The sequence below is a fragment of the Eucalyptus grandis genome, chromosome 9 (genome assembly GCF_016545825.1).
Source record: "Eucalyptus grandis isolate ANBG69807.140 chromosome 9, ASM1654582v1, whole genome shotgun sequence".
Lineage (NCBI taxonomy): Eukaryota > Viridiplantae > Streptophyta > Magnoliopsida > Myrtales > Myrtaceae > Eucalyptus > Eucalyptus grandis.
In genome coordinates, this window is record NC_052620.1 from 32101112 (window position 1) to 32119679 (window position 18568).

Here is an 18568-nt window from a genome sequence, read left to right on the forward strand (position 1 = left end):
GAAATCTAATAGAAAAGACAAAAAAGCCCCTAAAAACAAATATTTGGCTTTATCTATAACAGTTGGTGCATTTGTATGACATGATATGAGATACGAGTGTGAAATGATGGCGTGTGGCTAAGGTTATTGCATATTGCATGGGCATCATACTTTATTAATGAGAAAGAAAGAAAATGAAAATCTCGTGGTGTTGTTGGATGTGTAGGTCCTAGGTAATGTTGTTTAATATCAATGGCAATGTATTATATGTTCATTGGAAGTAGTCACTATACATGTGTTATGTTCCTTGTCTATGGTCGATGCGTGAGAACACCTCGAGCCTCCGAGACAAGATATTTGATGGTTCTTGGACAAACAAGGAAGCACGTCGGGTTAAGTCTCTCTCTTGAGATCGGCAATATTGAGACGTATTGTTCTCGAGGCAAGTTCGGTACTAGATCGGTGATCATGTCATGACGGGTCAGTTTTTCTTAGTCTCGATTCGATACTGAGACATATCGTTCTTGAGCTAAGTCTGGTATTAGGTCAGTGATCATGTCACAACGGGTTAGTCCTTTCTTGGTATTGGTGCAATACTGAGATGTATTGTTCTCGAGTTAAGTCTAGTACTAGGTTGGTGATCATGTCACGATGGATTGGTCCTTCCTTAGTCTTGGTGCCATATTGAGGCTATTGTTTCTGATCTGAGTTGGACTTAAGTCAATGCTCAACTTAACAAGTCAAAGCATGGATTCTTGTTTTGTGCTCATCATATTTTATTGATGTACTTCCAATAGGTCATGAGACACACTCCACTTGGCACGCCATTAAGGTATTCATACTGGACTAATGAGAAAGATAACAACGGACTTGAGTGATGATGCGCTCGTGTAATCACATAATGACCCTGATGCATTTACACGGGGTAATGATTCCATCCTGACGCATTTATGAGAGATGATACTTGATTCAATTCGAATGCCCCAAGTCAATGGGATGCCGGTTGCGGATGGATTTTGGAATGAGCTCCTTACATGAATGTCGTATTGATGCTTTTACACGGGATGATGCTATGCTTGATAGGGCGAGACAATACTCGGTTACGCCAGGATGACTATTGACCTTTAGGTTGGCCTTGGGCCCTAAGCGATTGTAATAATATGAAATCATGGTCTCGAGAATAGCGTGATAGTATGAGATGCCATGCGATTCTCAAGATGCCATGTGTGCAAAGTGCATGAGTACTAATGCATGTTTTGAGAATGATGATATGACTTACACCTGTATGGAATGAAGATATATGAGTTGCATGAGAATGATATTTGATTATGTCTGAATTATTAAATGGTATTGATGCGTGAGTATGAGACATTGCCTGTTCTTATTTCTGCCTTATAAGTATGTGAATTAGAGTAAGATTTGCATACGTACTTATGTTATGATGGCATGAAAAGGGTGAGATAATTGTTCCTGCTTATAGTTAAGGCAAAGCAGGAGTTGCTTTGCTATTGATCTACCATTAATAGATAAGATGCATGTTTAGGGCGACTTTGAGGTGAAGGACTCCCTTGCACGAGGTCTAGGAAGTTCACTTGCTGAGTTTTATCTCATTGTGGTGATTCAAATGTTTTACAGGTCCTAAGCATGTCTAAGCCGCACTGCCTCGTTCGTTTTGGGGTGCCATGGATCAACACACTGAGGTGACCCTCTCTCCGACTAAGGGCACAGATGTTAGATACAAGAAGCATGTGACTATCATTTGGGTGGACGAGGGGTTGCTTAACCTACTACCCCATAGGTTCAAAGCCTAGTATGTTTGGTTTAGAGGGGAGCGTTGGGGCACTCTCTGGGATTTGATGGACTATCATGGTCAGGGATCCAAGGGTGCTAGTCAAGGCCCCATGGATAGGATATCGTTGATGACAATGTCATTAACCTTGAGGTAGATCTAGATCTGGAGGTGGACATTGGACACTAGGCCCAAGTAGGGGCTTTATAACCTAGACGCGTAGTAGATACCACTCTTTTGAAGTCGTCTCGTAGCATAGAGGTGCTAGGCCAATCCCCAAATCCTTTTTGGAAGCGTGTGTATGGCTAAACTTTGTGGGGTGTAATTAAAGTTAATTTATATTGGCTAATAGATGTGTTTATGAAAGACTTTGTTGATGTGTTCATATCTATCCCTGTTTGTTGGTTGGGTGAATTGTTTCTACTCCCGCTTGCGTATATATAATTGATATTATGAATGGGTCGGCGACGCCTCGTGAGATGTTACAAGCAAATGACCTAAGCGAAAGAGTAAGTGAGGGTTGTCGCACATCCGAAGTGGGTTGATATGTGACACAAGCCTCGCTAGCCTAGTGCGAGGCGAACCCTTGCAGCTTGGGTGGCCTCAAGCCAGCCTCGACCTCGTGGCCTCTGGCAAGGGCTCGAGAAGGGAAAAAAAAAGAAAATGAAAAGGACTAATAAAATAAAATAAAATAAAAAAATTATCTACCTCAACACCAGTCATGCCACATCAATCGACTTGCGTTAATGTTAGCAAAATCTGACAAAATTAACTAGAATAACTGAATTGGCATCAAACAAAAAAATTTTAGACTAAATTGACGTATTAAATTAGTATTAATAAAATGTTTATGACTAAATTGTCACAGTATAAAAGATTTATGATTTTTTTGACATTACTTACTATGAAAGCATGTCATTATGTTATCCAAAAAGAAGATGATTATTGTCTAGAAAATTGTATCCGCTGCGATAGCTTTATTAAATAGTTTCGCTTGATGTGACAGCATCAAAAGTCAACCGATCTTAAGATTGGGGACAAAAAATAATTAAATCTTGCCAACAAATGTCATTTTACGGCACTGAGAAGTTTTCGGTACTTGAAAATAATAGAAGAGGATGATCCATGCAAAATGCGCGCGGTCCATGCACTGAAACTAAAATACATGTATCACATTCGCAAGATTATCTGTGTCATCTAAAAGAAGAGCTTAGATCTTCAAAGCATGTTTTTTCAGGGAAATTAACCAGCGCCTTGTGAACGATAATTGACAAGATAAGAAGGAAAAGTTGCCGGTAAATTCTTTATTTTTAATTTATCTTAAGAAACAAATAAAAACGGCATGATGTGCCAACATGGTATTGCCGCATAATTAACGCTTATGCCCCGATCAGCCTAGAAAAAAATTGCACATACCCAGAAAATAATAACCACATAATTGATGTGGCGTTTATTATATGTACGAGAAGTTTGTGAGGTTTGCGGGATGGCCACGGGTCAAGGGATACAGGAGCTGACTTTTTTTTTTTTTTTTTGTCGGTCCTACTCTACTCATATTCTAACTCTCGCTTCTTAGAATTTTGCCATGTCTCATTGCAAAGCATGAGAATTGAAATCCACACCTAAAACTAATTCGCCTCCCACCTCAACTCCCTAAGAAGGTGGGGATTCAAACCCCCAACATTTCCTTTCCACGTTGGAAGGGTGGCCATTGGCCACCACTGGGGTTTACCCCAGTGGTTATACAAGAGTTGACTTCAATGGCCGTGATAAGGCGTTACCAGCACATACGGCTTAATTTTTAATTCGCTTGATGAGGTATGGATTGCGGCACTAAAATTTTCTCCTCTTTTTACTCAATTATTTTTTGTTTGGTTTGGCTATCGCTGTTACAATTGCATTCTGTATTCTACAGTTCGCATTATATGGACTATTTCTGGTTAGTCGACGTCACCTTTGCCGTAGAAATTAGATGATTGAGCGACTTATTTGATCGTTGTTTTGAGTCCAACTTTGAAAATTGCCGGCCGCGTTGGTCTATTTCGGAATCACAAAGATGTTTACAGTCCAAAGCATTTTATTATTATTATTATATTATGGAACACTTTAAGTGGTTGGAATTATGCCAACGCGAGGCTTAGAAACAAAAGCATAAGTTGGCACCATTATCGAAGGGTACCGAGTACGCAATCATCAGTATAAATTAGGTCTTGATCGGCCAAAACATAAAGAGATTATTCCCAACCCAACCACGGAAATAGGGTCACGTTATTTTAAAGAAAATAGAACGTTGAAAAAAGAACTTAAATTCGTGAATCACCGGGTGAACATGGGGATTGATTCTTCCAAAAGCGCACACACATTGTGCATTATTCAACACACTCCGGGACGCTTGGGGCGCTTAGGAGGTTCACGAGCGAGTAGTAAGCTCCGGTCGGACCCTTGGCCAACAAGGAAGAGTGGCTCCCCTTCTCCACCACCTTCCCTTTGTCTAGCACGGCGATCACGTCACACCCTTGTATGGTACTCAATCTATGGGCCACCACCAACGTGGTTCGTCCAACCATTAAGCGCTCCAGCGCGTTCTGCACCACCTTCTCCGACTGGCTGTCAAGTGCACTAGTCGCCTCATCGAGCAACAACAACGCCGGGTTTCGCAGTATGGCTCTCGCTATGGCTACTCTCTGCTTTTGCCCGCCGGAGAGCTGGATTCCTCTGTCCCCGCACCACGTGTCATATCCGTCCTTTAAAGCCACAATGAAGTCGTGAGCATTTGCGGCCCGTGTAGCCTCGATGATTTCCGTTTCACTCATCTCGTGCGATATTCCATAGACAATGTTCTCTCTTATTGTGCCGGCGAATAGAGCTGGTTCCTGACTAACCAATGCTATGTGCATCCGTAAGGCCCTGAGGTGGTATGACCTCAGATCTCGTCCATCGATTTTTATCGTGCCTCTGATTGGATCATAGAATCTTTCGATCAAGCCAATGAGGGTTGATTTCCCAGATCCGCTTCGATTTTGAATGAGAAGTCCTTTAAGATGATGACATCCAGTCTTTCCGGGTATGCAAAATCTACCCTGCAAAACTCTACGTGGCCCGTAATTTTTTTTGGTCGGTAACCTTCCATGCCTTCGGGTTCTATTCTAGTCTGCCGGTCCAATATGGCAAACACGGACCCAACCGCGTCTGAGCCCTTGGCAATGTCTGTGGTCATGCTTCCGGCGTCCGCAATCACTTTGCCTGTGGTGATCAAAATCATGAACGTCTCGAAGAGCGCATTTGATGTGATTTGCCCTTGAGATATCAACTTGCCTCCGTACCAGAAATCTAAAGCCCAAACGCACTTTGTAAAGAATTGCGAGGCGGCTAGTCCAATGCCAGCATACCACGACTGCCGGATGCTCTCTCGTTCCGGGGCTTCCTGGGCTTTCTCAAGCATTTTGAGGATGCGCTCTTGGGAAGAGAACGAAGTGATGGTTCGGTGGTTGGAGACTGCATCTGCCGCGAGCTTGCTACTTTCCTCTTGAGCCTTGATGGCCTTCTGAGACATGGTCTTTAGTAGCACTCGTCTCATGTAGAAGGAGACTATAATAAGGGGTTGCGCAGCTATCACTACGAGGGCGAGTCTCCAGGAGATGATCAGACCCATGGTGAACGCAATTATTATAGCCGAGCATGTCTGCACGATAAGAGCCATTCGGTCACCCACCAAAGATCTCACCTGCACAGAAATGTCGAAGCAGCATTAGTCATCAATACGAGGCCATTCCCCTAGATGTAATTGTCAACGCAGCGAGTTGAAGATATAGAGGACTAGAATGAGCGAAGTGCGGCAAGGAACAGTACTTACCACATTGGCATCATTAGCGAGTCTAGAACAAACCGAACCGCTGGAGTTTTGATCTTGATCGAACCATCCGACTTCGAAAGTCAGGATTTTAGAGAGCATCTTCTCTCGGACCCTCTTAGTCAAGTACTCCCCCATGAAAGCGAAATTGTAGTGCTGGATCGCATTGACTGCGAGCGAGAACACAGCCAAACCCAGAAAGCAGGATGCATAAATCCTTATCTTTGCTTTAATCTCCTCGTGGTCTTTCAAAAAATAAACTGAGATCATCGAGCCCATGGCAAAAGAATACACCGGTTGAACTGCGCCGAACAACATGGCGCTGATGCACCCCAGGATGGCTTGTTTCCACTCCGGCGAGTTCAAAGCTATCAATCTTCGTAAAGATGGAATGGGGATCTTCTGATCATCCGGACCAACCGCCGCCATCGACCTCGCTGAGCTGGAGCGACTCACCTTAGATAGGCTATGGCGGCCACTGGTACTATATCCATGCATGCTTAATATGGAAGATGTGATTTGGTTCTCGGGTTTCTCAACTTGATCTGTCGGTTTCTGTTTCTCTGATTTCTGAAGATTGACCAAGGAGGTGTAGAGGCCGTCTTCATTCTGGATGAGCTCTTCATGATTGCCAGTCTCTATCACTTGCCCATTCTGAATGACCGCGATATTATTGGCATGTCGTACAGTAGATAGCCGGTGAGCAATGATGATTGTTGTACGACCAATGGAAGCTCGATCGAGTGCGTCTTGGACGATTTTCTCCGATTCAGAATCTAACGCGCTCGTCGCTTCATCTAGGAGGAGGATTCTGGGTGCTTTAATAATTGCTCGCGCGATCGCTATTCTCTGCTTCTGCCCTCCTGACAGTTGGATGCCTCTTTCCCCTACCTGCGGTGACAAATGTAAGCTCATGTACTTTCACGTGGTTTATGTAACACAATAATAGATAGATGCAAGATACTCCCTATCAAAAACCTTTGGTACGTCGCTGGTATGGAACTGGAGTGAGCAGGCACTTAATGCATTGAGAATATATACAATTTGAGAAAAGAGAAGGATCGGACCTGCGTATCGTACCCCTGAGGCAACTGACTGATGAAGTTATGAGCATTGGAAGCCTTGGCAGCTTCGATCACCTCCTTCATCTCGGCATTCTCCTTTCCAAAGAGTATGTTCTCCTTTATGCTAGTCGCAAAGAGTGTCGGCTCTTGGCTCACTAGTCCCATTTGCGATCTAAGCCATTTAATTTGCAGCTTATTAATGGCAATCCCATCAAGGAGTATTTGTCCGCTAAGTGGGTCATAGAACCTCTGCAGGAGCGATATCACTGTGGATTTTCCGGAGCCACTGCCACCAACCAAAGCTAGAGTCTTTCCTGATGGGATCGTGAGAGAGAAGTCTCCGAAGATGATGTTTTCGGGTCTCGACGGATACGCAAACTCGATGTGTCTAAATTCGATATTTCCTTCCAAATTCGGTATGGTCTCCCCCTCCATATTCTCTGGATCAATCAGGGGCACTCTCTTTATCACTTCCTCTATACGCTCGCCTGCTGAACACGCTTCTGAGAAGTACTTGAGGTTGGATAAAGCAGCACCCAATGCCCTAATATCAAATAAGATAATACCAAACAAGTAAGGGTCAATTGCTTCTAGGACAAGGCGATTTCCTGAATCTTAAAGCAGCTTAGGCACAGGACTACTTTTCAGGTTTCTTGAATGTATTATCAGCAAAAGTGCAAGTTAAAATCAAAACTTTAAAAGAAAGCTGGACGCCACTTACACTCCGCCAAAAGTAATGGCCGCGCCAACAACATAAACCGTTCCACCTTTATAGCCATGGTACATCACCATCCTACTTCCGTAATATGCCATGAAAGACCAAATGGCAAACACGATACTGTTGCTTCCGATCGCCAAGCCTTTGGCCAAGCCCTGCCTCAGCCCCAACTTCACGGAGCCTTCAAGAGCTTTAGAAAACTCGGAAAGTGTTTTGCTCTCACCGGCAAAGGCATATACTGTTCTGATGGAAGAAAGTGCCTGTTCTGCAATTGTGCCAGCCTTATTGTACTCTCCCCTTATCTTTCTCGCAATTACTATAAGAGTCCTCCCATATATCATGCCCGGAATGATGAGAAGCGCAGCAAAGGGGAAACCAACTATCGCCAGTCTCCACAACATGATGAATGCCGCTATGTAGCTCCCAACAAACAGCGATACGTTGACAAGAAAATTGGGAACCTATAGTTTCAATTTAGCAAGACTTAGCTAATATGCCGGGAATCAGAAATCACAAATGAAACATAAAATAACCGAGAGATTAAGATTCTGGATTAAGGACCTTCTCGCTTAGGATGTCACGACCCGTACCCCGGGCACATGCACATCCCTCAATGGTCGATTTTAAATTTTTCAACATCCCAGGAATTGTTGCCGACCCATTCATTTATTTTGCACATGCGGAAACGTAAACAATCTCCATACAACAAAACAGTGGGATAGAAACGTAGGATATTATTTTTCACAAACCACAACTACAACATTATCGTATCTATGTAAATAGACCAGTTTAACACCCCCAAGGTCTGATACAAAAGTGAAGCTGTTCTGCTACTCATTAGCTAAGCTTCTATCTTTTAATATGGGGTTCACTACTACACTACCATACTTCTCGATATCTCTGGGGTGAGCTGTCACCCTACATCCAGTCTTGACGAAAAACCCGTCATCACTTGGAAGGAGATAGAGAGAGTCCTATTCCTCCTTTACTGCGACCGACTGTACACGATCCGGCCTTCCTCCATTTAAGAACCTGAAAAATGTTAGCCCTCTAAGGGGTGAGATCACATCTCAGCGAGTAAATCTCCTAATTCCAGATTAGGTGAAGGGTACATCCAGCATGCAATCTAATCACATTTCTTACCACTCTTTTAACACCAGCAAATTCCTGCATATTAGCATCAAATAAAATATTCCTAATAGTGTCAAGTTCACACATCACAGGAATACTTTAACATAAGCATATGCAAGGTGTGAATATCCATATAAGCATACATGCCATAGTCAATGTAACAGATAACATTCTTCCGGCAAAACCGGGCATCTCATATGTCATAAATGATGTCAATGCTCATATAACAGTCTTCCGGCATAACCGGGCATCGCCTCACACCGTTGAGCGCGGCAACGTCTACATCTAGACGGCATTCCAATTAAGGAGCATCGGTCCAGCCTCCACTTTGCGACCGGCATCCGTTGACGTGGGGCATTCCCGAAGGAGCATCGCCCGGCCTCAAAGGCTCGTGGCGGAATCTCATGTTGTGAATGCATATGATTAATTTCACATTTCAATAATCAATTATATACAGCATCCACAGCATCAATTGAGCACTTTCATAGCAAGAATTCTTCAAAACAAGTATATATTCTTATTCATCCAAATTGACAGAGAACTGCCCAATAACGCTCTTCCAATTTCGAAGTCAGAAAGTCATTCATACGATCTCGAAAAATTATCAAATTCGGATACGTGCTAGAAAACATATAAACAAACATTTTTCATGAAGACACCGAGATCCAGATCCCTCTGGATTCGGCCCAGAAATTGTTTCTATCCAGCACAAAAATCGGGTCCAGTTCCAGAGAGCCAAACCTATCGAAATCAGTTCGTTTGACTTGAAATTTAAGTATGTTAAACTAAAAGTTATAACAAACAACTTTCGTGAAGGAACCAATTGGAAATTCGACCTCTAAAGGTCATTAACAGCCCTCAGAATCATAATAGGTCACGGATTACAAAACTGTCCGATTACTGTTCCGAGGATGACGTCATTAAAATCGTCATCTTTTTAATTTCTAAAAATTAAGAGAAAAATATATGTTATTATTTAAGATGTTCACAACGTTTCTTCAGAACAAAATCCTTTCAAAATCGCAACACAAAGTTGTCTACAAAATTAGCAAAACATACACGTTCTAGAAACTGTTTCAGTAATCTACTACTGTTCTAGTCCGAATCTTCCACCACGACTTTTGTTTTGCTCTCTAAGCCTTATCTAAGCTTTTCTATATCTATCATAACGTCCCTAACCAACATCTATCCATATATAACACCATCTACATATTTTTAACTTGTACAAATTCCTAATAGAGGTACTCAACCCCTAGTCCAGATTTAGAAGACAACTCACCTAAACACAGCTAACGGCGGCTCTCGTTGGTGGTTGAACAGCAACACAGAGACCAGCCTTGATCCTCTTGGTGATGGTGTTGAGCCGAGACCGCAGAAGATTGTGATGTGGTATGATGGCAACAGCAACACACAAACTTATAAATTTTTCGGTAGAGGAAACTAAGTATGGAGTTTGGTCGTTCAAGAGGGAGCAGAAATGAAAGTTTAACGTTCAAGGAAAGAGAAAGCAACGGTTTGTACGTTGAAAAAGACAAGGAAGAAGAATAAACTAAGAGGAAGAAAGGGAAAGATGGAAACTGCCGTGTAAAATACAGCAGGCAGACTTACAGCAAACAGACTTCTATGCGTAAGAAAAAAGGATGGGGAAGGAGAGTGAAAATTGATGGGAAGTTTCATTGAAGTTTCCTTCAGCCTTTTGCCTAATTTTCCATGGAAACTTTGGCCACCCATCACCCTCATAGGCCCCACCAAGTTTCCAACATTGTTTCTTCTAGAGGAGATGAAAGAAAAGGTTGGAAATCTACGTAAACGGCTGAATCCGAATTTTGAAGTGATTCTCATAGCCTTATCCCATGGAGAATGAGTTCCTTTCCTTATCAAGTGATCCCCCTATCTTTTCCAAGTCAATCTCCATGAAATACCAAGGAAATTGAGGTGAAGTTGTAGGAGAGAGGAATTCCTACGAATTTCCCTTTTTGAGGAGACTTCTCTTCTTTATTTAATTACCAATCTAACATCCCATTCAATAGGGTCAAGTCCTTTAGTAACCAATTATAATACCTCTTAATTTGTTTCACATTAGAAGTCTTAAAATCCTACTTAAAATGTGGCAATTCCCTTGCTCTTCTAATTTGCTGATCTTGCATATTTCGTGAACAATTCCCATCATCCATAAATTTTGAGAAGACGCAACAATGTCCTTGGGATGAATGTGACACGTGACAATTCTTAATTTCTGTAATCGACATCATTTCCTCGGTTAATTTCAGTCAAAATGTGATTTTTAGCACAACTTAAACTATTGGTTAGTTTTTGGGAACTTTTGGTGCACTGACCCGTGGTCGATTATTCCCGAGCCACGATATATATTTTCGACGCATTGGCAACTCTCGATTGTCGTGAAAAATCTCGAAGTTTCAATTACGAGCACAGGGTACCAAAACAACAGAAAAATCGGTTTAGTGTCGATCGACGAAATTTGTAATTAGTTGGAATCACCCAATCCTAATTTTATTTCTATCGAATCGACCTATTTTCGATTTCTGATAGATTTTCGACTGTGCCGAACTAATCCTTGTAGACTAACACGGTCGAGCAGTCGATTCCTGGTCGAATTTTCAAGTCTGTTGCATCAAAATTCTTTAATAACTTTCCCGATTAGTCAAGTTATCTCATGAGTGATCAGCTCAGAGAATAGTGCTATAGGCACGTCGACGAAAAGCCCGAATTATTTAATTGAAAACAGAAGCGAAAAATCAGACTGTCACATAGGACGTCCTGAATCACGAGACTATCGCTGGATACACTGGTGATGATATCGGACGTGCTTGTCACATGTATATCAAAATAGGTCACGTCCTGCCTGAGCACAGCGCTCAAGTATCTGGCTCTCATTTTTGCCGCTTGCCTCTCACCAGTCCTGGTCCAACAATACCCTTCTGAAAATGATCATCATCACCGGCATGGTCAGAAAATATTAGGCGAGTCCCACAAGCTTTTCCACCCTAGAACAATCACACGAGTTTCTACATGTATGAAAGCCACCTCCTCCAACATGGTGGGTGCATAATAAATGCCTGAAAGGATGTACTAGTACTCACAAAATCTCAACTTCAATCCAATTTTCAACTCTTGCCAAGATAAACAAAAGAACCCAAAAGGGAACAAGAGAAACGGCGTGACCCACCTAGAAAACAAGCAACCACCAATCCACAGGCGATGTAGAAGAGATTCAGTGCATTCTGCGGAAACACTACCCAGAGTGAGGGAAACAGATATTCACTATTGCCTAGTTACGAGCTCAGAGAGAGATGGTTGTGCGTACCTTGTTCATGCTGTGACGAAACGAAGCGGGATCCATAGAAGATGCAGAGCCGATGTCGTTCATGAGCTGACTACTGACAAAGAGCACGAGGGGAGTGGAGAAGCCATCGGCGACGGTTCCGAAGAAGCCGAGACCCATCAAGCACTTGTCCACTCCATCTGCGTGCATGAATATGGAGCCTATTGACGACCGACCCTTCTTCTTCTTCTTCTCCTTCTCCTTCTCCTCCGCCACATTACTCTGTCTCTCATTTCCCATTTCTGTTTTCCCAAGTTCCCTTTCAGGAACAGCAACGTAAAGCTTCTCAACTCTTACATCCGTTGATCGAAATGTTGCTTTGCTTGTCACGTTTTAGAATGACAATGAAGGATGAGATCAGAACCGAAGCTAAAGGGGCTGGTGGTGTCTCCTATGGGCCAGGAGCAACCATTATTTATATAGCCTACTCGTGGCGAGGGAAGATTGATTAAACTGTATCGATTGATATCCTGACAGCATCAAAAGTCAGCTGATCTTAAGATTCGGGACAAAAGACGCCAACAAATGTCATTTTACGGCAGTAAGTAGTTTTAGGTACTTAAAAGTAGTAAAAGAGAATTACTTAGAAAATCAAAATGAGAAGTAAGCGTTGCAATAAAAAGCATAATTATCAAATGATCTATGCTCAATACGCGCGGTCCATACACAAAATGTATTTGGACCATCAAATAATACATGAATTACACTCGCAAGGTTATCTATCGCATCTGATAGAAGTTAGATCTTCAAAGCACGTTTTTGAGGGAAATTGACGAGAGCCCTAAGGGCGATAATTGGCAAGATTAGAAACGGATAAAAATGGCGTGATGCGCCGACATGGTATCACCGGTCAATTGTTACTTTTATCCAGATTGGGCAATAAAAATTTTTATGTACCCAGAATGTAAAAACCACAGGATTGACGTAGTTTATAAGCATATCATGGTAGGAGAAGTTGCAAGGCATGCGGGACAACCGCAGGTCAAGGGATGCGAGAGTTGACTTCACCGTCGGTGCTACTGCTTAGGCGTCACTAGTGACGCTTAATCGAGGCCCTTCCTTTTTTATTTCCCCAGCGCATACGGCCTAATTTTTAATTCGCCGGGTGACGCATGGATCACTACTCTAAATATTCTCTTTCTACCCAATTGCGGTAAGTTTTGAAAGTCTTAAAGCGCGTTTGGTAACGATTTTGTTCTCGGGAACAGATTCTGATAAGAAATTATTTTTTATTTTATTTTGTTATCGGGAATAATTTCTAAGTATTTTAAGCCGTTTGGTAACCGTTCATAATTTCTGCTTTTGGAATAGAATTGTGTTTGGTACTGTGCTCATTTATTATGTTCCAAATCAATTTTTTTAATTTTTAAATAATTTTTTTTTTCCTTTCTTTCTCGTGTTCTTCTTCTTCCGGTGGCCCTCGGCGAGGCCGGCCCTCATCAGTTGAGCCTTACCGGTAGCTAGGCAGGGCTTGCCGGTGGCTAGGTCGGCCTCGCTGGGGCCGGGCGAGGCTCGCCCAGCCTCCGCCGAGCCTCGCCGGGGCTAGGCGAGGCTCGCTTGGCCACTGGTGAGGCTTGCCGAGCCCCGACAAGGCTCGACCTCGCTAGATCTGGCGAGGCCAAGCCTCGCCGGTGGCCAGGCGGGCCTCGCCGGGGTTAGGCAGGACTTGCTTAGCCCTTTGACGAGCTCGCTGGTCGCCAGGTAGGCCTTTGGCAAGCTCACTAGTGGCTGAGCTTGCCTTCGGCAAGCTCGCCGAACCAGTTGCCGGCGACCAGCGGTGACAGCGGCATATGGTGGTGGGCAGCGGCGTATGGCGGTGGACGGCAACCACGGGATAGTGGTCAATGAAGAAGAAGAAGAGAAAATAGAAGAAGAATAATTGGTTTTGATTCTTAGATTTGTTCTCAAAACAAGAATCAACTTTTTTTTATTCTTGATTTTGTTCTAAATCTACTTCCGGGAACAAAAAAATATAAATTTGTTCCCGGGAACAAAAATTTTACCAAATACGATTATATTCCCAAACTGATCCTAGGAACAAAAAATCAGAATCATGCACTGTTTTGATGGTTACCAAACAGTGCCTTAGTATTCAATTGTGATAAGTTTCAAAACTTTCAATGCATTTATCTCTGTTGTTTTTTTTTTTTTTTTGTTCTTATCGTTATTATATTTGTATTATGTATTTACAGTTCGCTTGTTGTAGAATTGTCTTTGGTAGCCCATATCAGCTTGCCCTAGAATCTAGATGGAAGAGGGATGTTCTTGAAAGTTAGTTAAATTCCAACTTTGAAAATTGCAGGACCCTCAAGAAATTTTTCACTATATGATTTGAGATCAAAGTATGCATGGATTGATGTATAATCTGCCATGAGTAAACACTGGGGGTGATCTCTTTCGGAATCAGAATAGATGCTTACGGTCCATGGCATATTATTATTATTATTATTATTATTATTATTATTATTATTATTATTATTATTATTATGGAACACGTTAGTGGTTAGGCTAAGAAACAAAAGAATAAGTTAGTGCTACCACAGTCGAAGGGTAAGAGTATGCACTCGTTATATTAAATTAGATCTTGTTTGGTCAAAGCTTAGAGAAGTTCAGCCCATGGAATACTTTTGAATTGACTCCATTCCTAACCTACTATGGAATTAGCGTCACATGATTTTGAAGAAAACAGGAAGTTAAGAAACCTTAAATTTGTGAATTACCCAACAGAATGAGTAATGAAACTGAAAGTCCGAGTGAACATGGGGATTGATTATGACATCCTGATTTTCAAACCCTGCTTTCGACTAAATGAAATGGGTTTTTCATCGACGCGCCTATAGTTCTTTTCTCAAAATTGGCCACTCACAATATAATTAGCCTATCAGGTGAAGCTGTTAAGGTATCTAAACGCGATTGACTTGAGAATTCGACTAGGAATCAACTGCTCGATTGTCCTAATTTGCAAGGGTCACTACGACACAATTAAAAATCAATTAAAAACCGGAGATAGGTCGATTCGACCAAACCATGTGATTAAGTGTGGGTGATTCCACCTAATTGCAAAATTCTTGTCGATCGGCACTAGACCGATTTTTCTATCGTTTTGGTATCATGTGTCCGTATTTGAAATCTTGAGATTTTTATGACAATCAAGAGTCGCCGATGAGTCGAAGATGTACAATGTGGTTCGAAAATAATTGACCACGGGTCAATTACGCTACAAATTTCTAAAAGCTACCCGGTAGGTCAAGTCACACTAAAATTGCGTTCAGTTGAAATTAACCATGAAATTAAACCCGATTTCAGGAATTGAAAGTTTTAGCGTGTCACGATTTATTTTAGGAATGTCGACTCATTCTTCAAAGAATTTTCGACGAGTCCAGAATTTTTACTGAAAATCAATTTCGGACGATTTGGAAAAGAAAGGAAATTCGGTGGCCATTTTCAAGGGGATGTTTGGCCTCCAAAGTGAGCTAATTGGTGAAGGGAATTTGTGAAGAATTGAAGCCCCATTAGATGAAATTCGTAGGCTAGAGAGGCTGTCACATTTTGGTCTTCATTTTGGCTTCAATTGAGGGTAAGTTTGTGTTGAAATTGGCCTTGGGTGACCAATTGATATTGTTGGCTGAAGATGGACTGAAGATAAGGGTGAATAGACACTCAAGTGCTTAGATTTTTATCCTTGACTTTCTGGCCCCCTCATCCAGCTTCTCTCGCATGTTTGCTGCTCCCCTCTCCCTTCTTCGTGCGCCGGTTTCTCCCCCGACCCTTCGTTTTGCCTTTTCTTTCAATTGTTCCTTCGAAGCTTCGTTCTCCACTGTCGCCTGTTCCCTCCATGTCAACCCCACGATCACTTCTCTCGCTGCCACTCACCAACACCCCCTTCATTCTCCCTTTCTGCTGCCACGTCCATGACTCACCCCCACCAGTCAATGCAACGGATTACCCTCCCCGACGTTGACGCCAGCCTACTCCCTTCTCTTCGTGCAGCACTCCACCAAAGCAGCCCCACGATCTCCTCTCATGCTGCCAACCGTTAGCCCATCTCCACTTGTCGCGACTTACCTTTTGGGGGAGGGAATAAGTTTAGGGGTATTGCCTAAAAGATTGACCTAAGAACCATGATTAGGCGCGAGCTCTCCCAAGCTCATATCTTGCGCGACATTGGGGTATTTTTAAGACTTTTGCAAAAATGAGTCGCCATCAGCCTACTGGGGTCGGCTAGAATGGGAGCATGCCACACTTCTTATGCAACTAGAGAATCTAGGATCGGGGACTTGATTACACTAATTTACCAATTAGTGTCATTTCGGTACATAATCTTGTTCATTTTAAAAGAAAATATTTTTGTCAAGCAGTTTGGATTGATGTTATACTTATCTACTAACATATGAGGTGATCATGCAGGTGCGTAATTAGTAAAGTAACAATCATAGCTACTAAGATCCTAATTGTAGTAAAATTAAATACATGCAATTAAACATACGATATAATCAAAATACGAGCAAGTAAAAGCCTAATTACACTAAGAAGGCAAAATATGGCAATTCCTAACCAAACCCTACATTTTTTTAATTTTTTTAATTTTTAATTTTTTAAAATAATTAAATAATAATTTTTTTCGGGCTAGACCGAGTCGGCACGATTAGCTCGGACTCGGGTCTAACCCGATTGGGGCAGGCTAGTCAGACTCGCTCGGGTTTGGTCTAGATAGGGCCGGGTCGGGCCGATCGACCCGCTCGAAATACAAGGCTTGACCAACCTTGGTTGGGCCTTTCCTTGGTTCGATTGGGCCCAACCAACATGCTCAATCTGTTCTAAGCTTTTTCATTTTAAAAATGAAGCCCACAAGCCCAACGTACTAAAATAGCCCAAACCTAGCCCAGATTGCTCAAAACCTTACTCGACGGGGCTTTTGCCCGACTCGGCCAAGACTTGGTTCATGCCTCTCTCTCTCTCTCTCTCTCTCTCTCTCTCTCTCTCTCTCTCTCTCTCTCTCTCTCTCTCTCTCTCCTGTTGTTTCATGGTGTCGAAGGAGAATGGCTCGTACACCGAGCATCAGTTTTGTGTTAATGGCGGCGGCAACGGCGACACGGCGAGCAGCAGCGGCGACGAGACATCTGCGAGGACAGGCGGCAATGGTGCAGTGTTGGTGCTGCGACGGGGCCGGACCGGTGCTGCAACGGCAGCAGAGGGATCGAGTTGCTGGCGGTCACTATAGTGTCACGGGTTTGAGCAAAGGTTTGGAGTAGCGGAGCAAGCTCCCGTGAGGGGAACTCCGTCGATAGCGTAGGTAGAGATAGAGTGGCAAGGCATTAGTGATGGGCGTTGGCGTTAGGTCAAGGATAGGGTCGAGCAGAGGAGGCATCGCGGGTAAAGGTGTCGGGTTGCAAGGTCGACGGTAGCAACGGTGGCGGGTAGAGGCGGCAAACAGCAGCAGCTCGTCGGGGCTAGTGAACAACGCCTAGTGGTCGTCGTGGGTCAGCAGGCGAGCACGAAGCGGCGATGGCCAAGAGTAGCAACGACAGGCGTTGCAGATCTCGCGGTGGAAGGTCTCTACGTGAGGCTGGCAAATGCGAGTCATGGTAGGAGCGGTGTTTGGAATTGCAATTGGGGCTGGTCGTAGGAGTTGCGGTGGTTGGCTCAGGGGAACGGTTAGTGGCGAAGACGCGGCGAAGGCTCGGTGAGAGGACTCACTGGTTGCTGCGGCAGCGTAGGGTTACAGGCGGAGTGGCAGTGGCTGGTAGAAGGAGACACCAGCGTTCGGAGGCGAAGGAGCTTAGTCGAGAAGAAGAACAGTGGCCCCCTTATTTTTTCCTCTCTTTTTTTCCCCCGGTTTCTCCCCCTCTCTCTCTATCGAGCTCTCCCTCTTCTCTTTCTTTGTGTTGCTCTTGCCTTTTCTTTCTACGCTTGCTCTTGTGCTCCTATGCTCCTATGCTTCCGACTGCTTTTTTGCTTTTTTCTCTTTTGCAAGTCATCGTGCAAGACAGGCTAGAGGAGGACGGATGTTGGTGTGGGCTGGGCCAAAAGGGAAACGAGCTCGAGGCTGTGCATGGGAAAGAGAGGCGGCGAGCCAAGCCAATGCCAAATGCGCCCAACCCAACCTCTAGGCATTTTTTTTTTTTGTTTCTTTCTTCTTTTCTTTTTCTCTTTCTTTTTTCTCCTCTTTTTTTAGCGACTAATTCCTAATTTTGTACACAATTAAATCTTAAATAAAATGGAAAAATTTAGGTGTCAACACCACCTAGTCAAACTTCCTAGCGAAGCTCCCCCGAAGTTGACTCTGCTAGCTCCATCCCCCTTCATCCGTGGCCACACATCCAACAACCTTGACCGCCTATAGCCATCCATAGCTCCCTCCATCCTTGTGCCGCTACAACACAGCCAGCAGTTGTGTCCCCGCCAAGTTGCCATCGCGTGTTGCAGTTTCGATCAGTTGAGCCAAGCCGCGACCAGCAACCCCCTTCAAGACCAGCAGTAATCGTGAGCCTTGCGGGCTGCTTTTCAGCCCCATCCAAGCTTCCTTTGGTATTGCCGTAAGCCTAAGTTTCAACCGCCGTCATGCCACCATCGCCGTGAACCGGTTTTTGCACTAAACCAATGAGTTTTTGCACTAAACTCTCGTTAGGGTGCTAATGATACTTAAGTTGTTTAGATTAAATTAAGATTAGATTAGTGTAGTTATTAGTTTGTT

General features: G+C 43.4%; 1 protein-coding gene across 1 annotated transcript; it reads right to left on the reverse strand.

Moving 5' to 3' along the window:
* Nucleotides 1–3911: 3911 nt before the first annotated feature.
* Nucleotides 3912–12197, reverse strand: LOC104420662 (ABC transporter B family member 15-like). Its single transcript, XM_039301277.1, is given in 9 exon segments — nucleotides 3912–4784; nucleotides 4787–5492; nucleotides 5622–6509; nucleotides 6686–7226; nucleotides 7404–7861; nucleotides 10593–10594; nucleotides 11294–11470; nucleotides 11719–11773; nucleotides 11857–12197. Coding segments are annotated over 9 exon segments (3732 nt in total). The 5' UTR covers nucleotides 12115–12197; the 3' UTR covers nucleotides 3912–4137.
* Nucleotides 12198–18568: the final 6371 nt, after the last annotated feature.